Source organism: Balaenoptera physalus (assembly GCF_965194825.1).
Source record: "Balaenoptera physalus genome assembly, chromosome: 16".
Lineage (NCBI taxonomy): Eukaryota > Metazoa > Chordata > Mammalia > Artiodactyla > Balaenopteridae > Balaenoptera > Balaenoptera physalus.
Genome location: NC_138898.1, coordinates 30,442,540 through 30,454,666, shown reverse-complemented (window position 1 = coordinate 30,454,666; position 12,127 = coordinate 30,442,540). Strand labels below are relative to the sequence as shown.

Here is a 12,127-nt window from a genome sequence, read left to right as displayed (position 1 = left end):
AGATTTAAATAATTAAAAAATCTTACATATCTGCCCATGTAGTTAAAATTTCTGGTGCTGTTCATTTCTTTGTATAGACACAGATATCCATTTGGTATGATTTCCTTCTCCCCGAAGATATCATTTAACATTTTTTGTTGTACAAATCATCTGATGATTAATTCTTCCAGCTTTTGTATGTCTGAAAAAAATTTTTATTTCACTTTCATCGTTTAAAAAAATTAATTATTTATTTATTTTTGGCTGCATTGAGTCTTCATTTGCTGCACACGGGCTTTCTCTAGTTGTGGCGAGTGGGGGCTACTCTTTGTTGTGGTGTGCAGGCTTCTTATTGCGGTGGCTTCTCTTGTCGCGGAGCACGGGCTCTAGGCGCTTGGGCCTCAGTAGTTGTGGCTCATGGGCTCTAGAGCGCAGGCTCAGTAGTTGTGGCACATGGACTTAGTTGCTCCGCGGCATGTGGGATCTTGCCGGACCAGGGGTTGAACCTGTGTCCCCTGCATTTGCAGGCAGATTCTTAACCACTGTGCCACCAAGGAAGTCCCTCACTTTCATTTTTGAAAGTATTTTTGCCGTGCATAGAATTCTAGGTTGACAGTTTATTCCTTACAGTACCTGAAAGATGTTGTTCCACTCTTTCTCACTTGCATTATTTCTGATGAGAAGTCTTTCATCTTTATCTTTGTTCATCTGTACATAACTTGTCATTTTTCCCTCTGGTAGCTTTTATGATTTTCTCTTTCATTACTGGTTTTGAGTAATTTGATTATGGTATGTCTCACTATAATTTTGATCATATTTCCTATGCTTGGGTTTTGTTGAGCTTTTTGGATCTGGATTTTTAGTTTCATCAAGTTTGGAAAGTTTTTGGCCATTATTTTTTCTGTCCTCTTTTCCTTCAGAGACTCCAGTTACCTCTATATTAGGCCACTTGAAGTTGTCCCACCTCTCACTGATGCCCATTTCAGTTTTTTATTTTTTTAATTCTTTTTTTCTTATTACTGATTCTAAGAGTAAAAAATATTCAAAAAGGTGTACTCAGTGACATGTCACTCCTGGGTTCTTACTACCATGTTCTCATTCCCACTTTCTTCCCACCCTTTTTCCACCCATTCCATTACCAGTAGGTAACAAATCTCTTCAGTTTCTGGTTTATCTTTTCTGTCTCTTTTGCACAAATGATCAGATACATAGGTATTTTCTTATATCCTCTTCTGTCTTTCATTGAAGAGTGGCATACCATATGTAGTCATTTTCACTTTGCTCTTTTCACTTAACAGTGTATCCTGGAACTCTTTCTAGGTCAGTTCGTTGAGATCGTCCTCATTCTTTATTATAATTCATAATGCAGTTGACCCTTGACCAACGCAGGCTTGAACTACCTGGGTCCACTTGCATATTTTTCAGTAGTAAATACTACAGTACTACACGGTTCAAGATTGGTTGAATTCATGGATGCAGAGGAGCCGCGAATGCAGAGGGCCAACTATAAGTTATATGCAGATTAACCCCTGTCTTATGTATGTGTATTTAGGTTATTTTCAGTATTTTGCTATTGCAAACAGTGCCATAGTAAATAACTCTGTGCTTATGTATTTTCATATTGTTGGAGGTTTGTATACCTAGTAATGGGATTGCTGGGTCAAAAGGTAAGTGCATATGTAGTTGTGTTAGCTATTGCCAAATTTCCCTTCAGAAAGGTTGTACTGATTTGCATTCCCACTAGCAACATATGAGAGTGCCTGTTTTACCACAGCCTCACCAATAGAATGTGTTGTCATACTTTTTAATTTTTGACAGTCTCATCGATGAGAAATGGTATCTTGGTATTATCTTAGTTTGTGTTTTTCTAATTATGACTAAGCTTGAATACTTTTTCATATGTTTGAAGGCCATTTTATATTTTATTTTCATGTCTTTTTCCCATTTTAATATTGGTACAATATTATTAACTGAGCTATAGAGCACAGGTTTTAGGTCTTTTGTCCCTTGTTTTTTACGAGTTCTTTATATATTTAGGCTATTACCTTTTTGTCTGTGATATATATTCCAAATATTTCTTCCTTATTTATCAGTTGCTTTGTTTATGGTGGTATTTTGCCATGCAAACTTTTTATCTTTATGTAAATTTATTAATATTTACTTTTATTGCCTCTGGATTTTGAGTCATATACAGAAAGGCTTATAAATCTAAGGTTAAAGAGGAATTTACCCTTTTAGTACTTGTATGGTTTAATTTTTTAAATTTAGATCCGTAATTCACTTGGGATTTTTTGTGTATATGATGTGAGATATGGATCTAATTTTATCTTTTTTTCCCAAATCCAGTTAGAATCCTGACTATGCAGCTCACTAGCTCTGTGATCTGGGACAAGTTAATTAAATTAGCCAACTCATCTGTAAAGAGGGGATCATGAAGAATGAACTGCATAGGTTGTTACTAGGATTACAGTTGACCCTTGAACAGCACTGGCGTTAGGGACCCAGACCCTCCAGACCCTCCACACAGTCGACAATCTGCATTTAACTTATAGCCAGCCCTTTGTGTACACAACGCCTCCTTATATGCAGTCCTTCCATATCTGCGGTTCCTTGGCATCCACGGTTCCACATCCACAGATTCAACCAACTGCCTGTCATATATTACTGTGGTATTTACTATTTTAAAAGATCCACATATAAGTGGACCTGTGCAGTTCAAACTTTTGTTGTTCAAGGGTCAACTGTACTTGAGATAATACATTTAAATGCCTGTCACAGTTCACATGGTAAACCCTCAATAAACTTTAGCTATTATTCCTTTAATATATAAAGAGTTTTTACAAATCAGTAAGACAAACTCCAAAACTCCAATTGATAAACATACAGAGGATGTAAATAAATAGTTAATTACCAAAGGGAAGTCCAAATGGCCATTGAACATATCTGAAATATTCTACTTCATTAAAAATCAAAGGGGTATAAAATAAAACAACAACGAGGTACCATTTTTCGTTTGTCAACTTGACAAATATATTTTTAAAAGGACATTTATTGGACAGTGCTTACCCTGAGATAGGCACGCTCAGATATTGTAAGTGGAAGTGTACATTGATCAGACTTTTTTGAAAAACAATTTGGCAATATAGTTTTGCCTTTTTACCCTATAATTTCATTTCCAGATTTGCCTTAAGGAAATAATCAGAGCTGTAGATAAAATGTATGAAAAGTTATTCATTACAGTATTATTTATGATATAAGAGTTAGTAGCAATATAAATTTCCAAGAATAAAGGACTATTTAACAAACTTTGGTACAATCTATATATATTCTATGAATATACCATAGAAGAAAGATTTGAAGAAAATGTACCAGAACGTTAATAGTTCTTAGAGATTGTAGGTGGTTTTTATTGTATTCTAAAATAAGCATATATTATTTATTTAATTGGGGGGAAAAACAATCAGTATTATTTAAGGGGATTAGAATTGCCTTTTGAAGTTTTGAACTCTTGACAAAGACCCTGCATATCAATGTTTGATTAGTGTTTAGCCTAGCACTATGCACATCAAAGCTGAGAAGTGCTTCTGTGGTTTCCTGGGAAACTTCTGTCAGTACTTCTAAGTCCCTTGGATTCTCCCTCATTACTCATTTTAAATTAGTATATTAGAATTAATATATATTGTAATTTATAGAATTAACATAATTCTAATTATTGGAAATGTAGAAAAAAATTTAATAGAAGAAAAAGATTCCTATATGGTTAGTAACTTAGAACACAGATGGTGGTTTGTCCAGTTTCCTTTCAGTAGTTAAAAACTGTAAAACTTGACAAGGATTTTTCTTTACCTTCCTTTTCCTTTCTTTTTCTTTTGCAGACTTTTGTCTTTTTTTTCTTTGCTAATTGTTGTTTGTTTGCTTTCTATCCCCAAAATTCATGTTGTTATCCACCACATATGTCCTCCCATGTTCTTATAACAATCTATAAACATGCATCTCTCCCTCTTTCTCTCTCTCTTTCTCTTTCACTCTCTCTCTCTCACACACACACACACACACACACACATGCACACACATACTATATACATACATACATGCATATATGAGGGGTTTGTGATTGTTTTATAAAATTGTGATCTTAATATATATAATGTTGGCTTCTTTTCCAGCCATTCAGAAGTTACTTTAGTCATGGAATGATTTCCAGTCATATAACTGAAAATAGGTAAGATTCTTGGGAAAGAAATTGAATGGTAATAGAGAAAATGGGGTTGACAAGGTGGTGGATATGGGGGAGAATCTAAGTACAGAAGCTGGAGTCAGGAAAATATGGGTTGACTTTAGTCATCACAGAGTAAGAAATCCATACTCTATAAAATTGTCTGTTTCACTGCTTTTGTATTTTTGTATTAAAAACAGTTTTATATTAAGGTGGCTTTTAAAACATTGTTAACTTGCTAAAATCTAAAGAAAGGAATTTTTTATTCCATCTGTAACCCAGCAAAGCTAGAGGAAGCAGAGTGTCCAAGGGCTGGGCAGGGATCAACAGTGGCTTGTTGGGGAGTAAAAGGGATTGGGCATAAAGGTCCAGCCCCAGGAAGATATGGGAGCAATGAGGGTTGCTGCATTTGTTTTCTTGAAGTGTTTCCTTCAGTACCTCTCTTGCCATGATAATCAGGAGGGCCCAGCAGGGGATAGTTCCTCTGATGGATGAATGCAGTAGATCTTTCCTTTCTTTTCTTCCCCAACTGCAGTCCAATGTGGTAATGAGACAGACTACCCTGCCTGGGACTCAGAGTCATCTTTTTCTGCGCAGAGTCTCACTTAACTTGAATCAAGCATCAGAATAGAATCAGAGTCATTTTTACTTTTAAGAGCCCCAGTTTGCCTGAAGCTTAAGGAAGTATGTTTGAGAACAATGAAACGAAATACAAAGGATTTTCAACATAACGTACTCTAAGGGCAATTTGAGGAAAGGGTATGGGATAAAGAAAGCTGTCTTAGTCTGTTTTAGCTCCTGTGACAAAAATACCATAGACTGGGTAGCTTATAAACAACAAACATTTATTTCTCCATTACAGTTCTGGAGACTGGGAAGTCCAAGATCATGGCACTGGCAGATTTGGTGTCTGGTGAGGGCCCACTTTCTCATAGATGGGTGTCATTTCACTCTAACCTCACATAGCAGGAGGGGTAAGGGGGATCTCTCTGGAACCTCTTTTACAAGAGTTTCTTTTATAATCCTATTCATGAAGGCTCTATCCTTATGACCTAATCACCTCCCCAAATCCCTACCTCCTAATACCATCACTTTGGGGGTTAGGATTTTAACATTTTGAATTTTGGGAGAACACAACATTCAGTCCATAGCAGAAACTATCTTTTAAAAATATCCTTTAGTCATTGACTATTTGTTGACAAATAGGTATGACATACTAAGGAAGAGATACATGATTAAAAAATAAACCAGACACAGTCTCTGCCCTCATGGAGTGAATAGTGTGGTGGAGAAATAAGACATTAATCAAGCAACCTCACAAAGAAATATGTAATTGCAAACTCTGATTGATGCCTTGAAGGAGAAAAGAACATGGTACTGTGAAGACCACACTGGAGAGCTGACCTCTGGGGGGAGATGAGATGTGAATGATTAGTAAAGATAATTAAGGGACAAAAGCAGTGGTCTTGAGAATGTAAGGAACATAAAAGAAATGTGTGTTGAGGAACATAAAAGAAGATGAGTTTGGCTGGAGTGTGGAAGTTGGGAGAGAGTGGCCTTATATGGAGCTAAAGAAGTTGGCCAGGCCAGACCATGTTAGTCTTTGTTGGCCATGTGAAAGATTTCAGCCCTTCTCCTGAAAATAAAGCCTTTGCATGTTTAAAAGATTATCCTGTCTGCAATGTGGAGAATGGATTATAGGAGGGCAGAGTGGAAGCCGAGTGGAAAGTAGGGAAACTATGAGGAAGCATTGCAGCCAAGAGGAAAGAGGGAAGAGAGGGATGGGTGCAGGGACGGGTAGGTGTGGTGAGAACATTTGCAACCCTACTTTCCTCCTTCCTTCCTAAAGCTACTTGGGAATGGTTAACAGCTCTATTGTTTGTCTACAGTGTGAGTATCACAACTGCTATCATTCTTGAAAATGTATATTTCTATCAAAATGCTATTGTATAAAACTGGGATTTTGCTCCATCTCTGCATCATGGACAGCAAACTTACAGAACTTTCTCCTTAAGCAGCAGGACAAGCTAAAAATATAAACATGGCTTGGGTTTAGTTATGTCCCTAAATGACTGATCCCTATGGGTCAGTAGGAGGAGTCAAAGATAATCTGGTATCTCTTCCCAACCAGCAGGGAGCATTAGGTGGACTGTACTAATCACCTTGCTCAAACTGCAGGATGACAGTCAGAGAAGCCCAAGAACTCAGTCATTTGGAAGTTTCCCTAGCCAGTAATCTCTTCACTAATCACATGTTTTTGATTTGCCACTCTAGCCCTAATAGGCAGCCATTTGTTCTCTTTGGTAATCATTCCACAAGAGAAAACCTGAATGCTGGCAACTTTAACTTCCCTTCTGAAGGGCACCTGGTACGCAGCACTGGTCCCAGCGGGAGCTTTGCCAAACACATGGTGAGTGGCTTGACTACCTGGTGCTTAATTGGTTTTATTATCAAATAGGGAGGAGGGGAGCTGGGTAAATGGAACCTTTCCAACTAGTGTATTGATTTAACCTTGAAGTTGTTTTGGTGTGAAAAGTGATTAAAAACTGACTGTGTATTTTTATATAAGTACTAGACACGATTTGAAAGTATCATATTTAATTTTTAAATATTTGAAGGGAAAAGGTTAAAAAAATACTTGCACGAACCAAACTTTCAGTTATCCAAGGAGTATCAACAGTAGAATAAGAATTTTAAATTAACTTGAAAATAGGCAGTCATTCCAAGCCTAAGTTTGTTATGTCTTGACTGTTACATTTCAAGTGTTAAAGGAGAACTATCATCTAGAAATCTATATCCACTGAAAACCTCCTTCAGTAATGAAGGGGTAATCAAGACATGCTCAGATGAAAGAACACTAAGAGAATTTGTTGCCAGCAGACCTACCCTAAAAGAATGACTAAAGGAAGTTTGGTCAAAACAAAGAAGAAATGATAAAAAAAAAAAAAAAAGAAGGAATCTTGGAACAATAAGGAGGACAAAAGAACACAATGATAAAACCAGTACATTTTTTTTGTATACTTTAAAATAGTGAATTTTATCTCAAAAAAATTGCAAAAAAAGAAACCAACCCCAGTGCACACCCACATTGTGGATGACTTAACCAATTTCTGTTTTTAGGTCTGTATGACTCCAAAGCCAAGGGCTTTCAGTCATTAACTCAGTAATCATTATTGAGTGTCTACTATGTGCCAATCACTGTGCTAGGTGCAGGGAAAATATAGTCATAGTCTTTGCCTTGAAGGATCTCACAGACTAGTAGAAGGGTCAGTGAGGATGGTGCTGTGAAATGTTTGGAGCAATAATTTAGCCATCCATTACACACCTTAGAATGGCTGAAACACTGACAACACCAAATGTGGAGCAACAGAAACTCTCATTCATTACTGGTGAGAATGCAAAGTGGTACAGCCACTATGGAAGACAGTTTGGCAGTTTCTTGCAAAACTAAACATACTTTTAGCATCAGTCATGCTCTTTGGTATTTACCCAAATGAGCTGAAAACTTACATCCACACAAAAACCTAGACAAGGAATTTTTTCTTATAACATCACTTTTCATAATTGCCAAAACTTGGAAACTTGGAAGCAGCCAAGATGTCCTTCAGCAGGTGACTGGATAAATAAACTGTGGTACATCCATACAGTGGACTGTGTTTCAGTGATAAAAAGAGCTATTAAGCCACAAAAAGACATGGAGGAACCTAAAATGCATATTGCTAAGTTAAAGAAGCCAATCTTTAATGGCTACATAGTATATGACTCCCACTATATGACATTCTGGAAAAGGTACAACAGTGGAGACAGTAAAGGGAATTCCCTGGCGGTCCAGTGGTTGAGGATTCCATGCTCTCACTGCCACTCTCACTGCCGAGGGCCTGGGTTCAATCCCTGGTCGGGGGAACTAAGATCCCACAAGCCACGCAGTGCGAGGAAGGGAGAATAGATGGATCATAGTGGATTTTTAGGGAAGTGAAACTATTCTGTATGATATTGTCACGATGGGCACATGTCATTATACATTTGTCAAAACCCATAGAATGTACAATACAAAGAGTGAACCCTAATGTAAACTATGGACTCTAGTTAATAATAATTTATCAATATTCATCAGTTGTAACAAATATAATATTACAAGACAAATAATAGGGGAAATTGTGGAGGCAGAGGGAAGGACAGGAGATAATGTGGGAACTCTCGGTGCTTTTGGATCAGTCTTTCTGTAAACCTAAACCTGCTCTAAAAAAAAATAGTCTATTAACAAAACAAAAATGTAGCAGGTTATTTATACAACTTTCTGTAATAATTGGGGTTCTTTATTTTACAAACATGAAAACCTAATGAAGTCAAGGAACTTACGGAGACCTGGTCCTGGGGTGGTGGGGGCCCTAGTTATGAACTTTCATCTTCATTCAGCTCTGTTTCTAGGTGACATACTTATCTTTTCCATTTCTGTGCCATTTGTGAATAATTTAAAAATTAATAGGTGATATTAAATCTGAAAATCCAGATTATCTGAGCAGTTTTACATTACACATGCAAATTCTGTTGTACCAATTTCCTTTTGAATGTAAATGTCAATAACATTTTTTTTTGAAGTATAGTCGATTTACAATATTGTGTTAGTTTCAGGTGTATAGCACAGTGATTCAGTTATACATATATATGTGTGTGTGTGTGTATACACACACACACACACGTATTCTTCAGATTCTCTTCCCTTATAGGTTACTACAAAATACTGAGTATAGTTCCTTGTGCTATACAGTAGGTCCTTGTTGGTTATCTATTTTATATATAGTGGTGTGTATATGTTAATCCCAGCCTCCTAATTTGTCCCTCCCCTCACCGCCCTTTTCCCTTTGATAACCATAAATTTGTTTTCTATGCCTGTGAGTCTCTTTCTGTTTTGGAAATAAGTTCATTTGTATCTTTTTTTTTTAGATTCCACATATAATATCATATGTATTTATCTTTCTCTCTCTGGCTTACTTCACTTAGTATGATAATCTCTAGGTCCACCCATGTTGCTGCAAATGGCATTATTTCATCCTTTTTTTGGCTGAGTAATATTCCACTGTATATATATACCATATCTTCTTTATCCATTCATCTGTTGATGGACATTTAGGTTGCTTCCATGTCTTGGCTATTGTAAATAGTGCTGCAATGAACATTGGGGTGCATTGTATCTTTTCAAATTATGGTTTTCTCCAGTATGTGCTCAGGGGTAGGATTCCTGGATCACGTGGTAGCTCTATTTTTAGTTTTTTGGGGAACCTCCATACTGCTCTCCATAGTGGCTGCACCAATTTACATTCCCACCAACAGTGTAGGAGGGTTCCCTTTTCTCCACACCCTCTCCAGTATTTATTATTTGTAGACTTTTTGATGATGCCATTCTGACCAGTGTGAGATGATACCTCATTGTAGTTTTGATTTACATTTCTCTAATAATTAGTGATGTTGAGCATCTTTTCATGTGCCCTTTGGCCATCTGTGTGTCTTCTTTGAAGAAATGTCTGTTTAGGTCTTCTGCACATTTTTGGATTGTGTTGTTTGTTTTTTTGATATTGAGCTGTATGAGCTGTTTGTATATTTTGGAGATTAATCCCTTGTCAGTTGCATCTAAACATCAATAAATTTGATGTTAATATAGGCTTACATAAATTTGTGACCTCATCTAAGGAAGTGGGTTTGAAATACATGGCACCTTAAAAAAAAAAGCCTTTAGTTAGGGAAAATTTGGAAATCCAAGGAACATATTTTGAGGAAATAAGCCTATTAACCAACAATTAGAATTATGTACATGATTTTTCATTTAGGATCATGGCAGTATTGATCATATTCACTATGGTCTAGTTTAGATTAGTCAGAATTAAATTTTTATTTCAAATCTATAACTTGGATTACAGAAAAATGCCATATATTCTCTTGTGACTTCCTTAATAGAGTAAAATAGAAGGAATGAATACTTGTGTCATATTTAGCTGTTTTTAAGATACTGTGCTGGGCTTCCCTAGTGGCACAGTGCTTGAGAGTCTGCCTGACAATGCAGGGGACACGGGTTTGAGCCCTGGTCCGGGAAGATCCCACATGCCACGGAGCAACTAAGCCCATGCACCACAACTACTGAGCCTGTGCTCCAGAGCCCGTGAGCCACAACTACTGAAGCCTGCACACCTAGAGCCAGTGCTGTGCAACAAGAGAAGCCACCGCAATGAGAAACCTGCACACCTCATGAAGAGTAGCCCCTGCTCACCGCAACTAGAGAAAGCCCTTGTGTGCAGGAACAAAGACCCAACGCAGCCATAAATTAATTAATTAATTAATTAAAAAAAAAAAGATACTGTGCTAATTTCCTTTCCTCTGTTTCTTGTGGTAGCATTTTTGCATTTTGTACCTACTATCCTAGGACCCCTGATGAGATTGTTGGATTTTCAAAAGAGAAAAGGACATCCATTTCCATCTGTATAAATGAACAACTAAGCAGGGAAGAAAAATAAGAATTTTAAAATCTAGAGAACTTATTTTCTCTTCTGGATGGCCTATGTACAGAGATGAAATACAAGTGAAGGTGGGGACCTGGGTATCACCTCCTTTCCTGAATTTGTAGCTGCCTTCCCACATCTGCATATCATGTCAGCCAAGGTCCAAACTTTGAAAGTTCTGCACTAAACATTAATGACAGTCAAAATCCAAGCACATTTTGTCTTCTTTCTAAGTTGTTAATTCTTTAGCATCCTGGGCTGACCCAACAGCAGCCTCACAATGTAGCCAAAGTTATAAAACACACACAAGATACCTTAGAAAAAACAACAATTAAAGGTGACCTTTTCCCCTATGCGTTTAAAAAATAATAAATCAGCTGTTGGTAAAATAAAATGGATTTCTATTAACTATACACTTTTTGTTTCTCTAACAGTACACACTTAAGTCCCTGCTCCTTTTTTACTTTTTTTTTTCCTGACATCCAGGTAGTACAGTGTGTTTCACCAAAGGGACCCCTTGCTTGTTCAAGAACATACTTTTTTGGAGCTACTCATGTTCCTTACTTGGGTAAGTCCATGTAAGTTGTCATCTCATCAACTTACCTAATGAAAAGTTTCTCCCATGAACTAGAAGTGGACTTGAGATTTACTACTTTCCTCAGAAACTCATTTTGTAGCCTGTAATTCCCTGTTGATGTGCCTAACACATTTCTCACAGAGTGTATTTCAGGAGGAATAACTATCAGCTCAGTATATATTAGGTCCAATCATGTGTGAGACCATGTGCTTGGTATCAGAGGGAAGGCAAAGATGAGTCAGCTGTAGTTGGAGATAGCAGGAAGAGATATGGGCTGCAAGGGGAGTTTGGATGACTCAGCCAGGTGCCTATTGTTCTAGTGAGGAAGGTGAGGAAGAGCCATGGTAGAAGGGTACCCATAAGCTGGGAACATTGACAGGAGCAAGTGCTCCATGCTGAGGAGCCATTCAGAAAGGCTAGGCTGACTGAGGCTATCCTCTTTGCTGTGGTAACCAGAAGCTGCAGACATCCAAAGAGACACAGAGAAGAACTCTTGAATGAATGAGGGTCCCAGCACTGTTCCACAGAGGAGTATACATCAGAAACCAGGTTTTCTCCTGAGCATTGTTATATAAACCAGGAAACTCTGAAAGAAGCATGACTTGGGTTGGATAATTAAGGAGATGAAGAAAGAGGCAGAACTGAGCCTGCTTACTTATACCTCCTAATTTAAAAATTTAAAAATGAAAGCAAAAACATTCCAGAGCTGAAGATTCCACATGTCTTCTCTGGTGTTTAGTGGTGATGCTGATTGGTTGTCAAGGTCAGTGTCAGGGATGATGGTCTGGGAAGATACTGGCAGAAGCTAGGTTTCACTGTTTGTGCTTGTACAGTATTTAACTCAAAAGAAAAAAATGTAGTTCT

The 12,127-nt window shown here is 37.4% G+C and overlaps 1 protein-coding gene across 3 annotated transcripts in view; it reads left to right on the top strand.

The window, feature by feature from the left end:
* DNAAF9 (dynein axonemal assembly factor 9) overlaps positions 1 to 12,127 on the top strand; it is a 152,448-nt gene that overhangs the window by 63,105 nt on the left and 77,216 nt on the right. For all 3 annotated transcript variants that reach the window (XM_082428909.1, XM_082428908.1, XM_082428907.1), the window contains 3 exons: positions 4,146 to 4,201; positions 6,470 to 6,605; positions 11,173 to 11,254. In XM_082428909.1, coding sequence (XP_082285035.1) covers positions 4,146 to 4,201; positions 6,470 to 6,605; positions 11,173 to 11,254 — 274 coding nt within the window. The remainder of the gene's footprint in view (positions 1 to 4,145; positions 4,202 to 6,469; positions 6,606 to 11,172; positions 11,255 to 12,127) is intronic.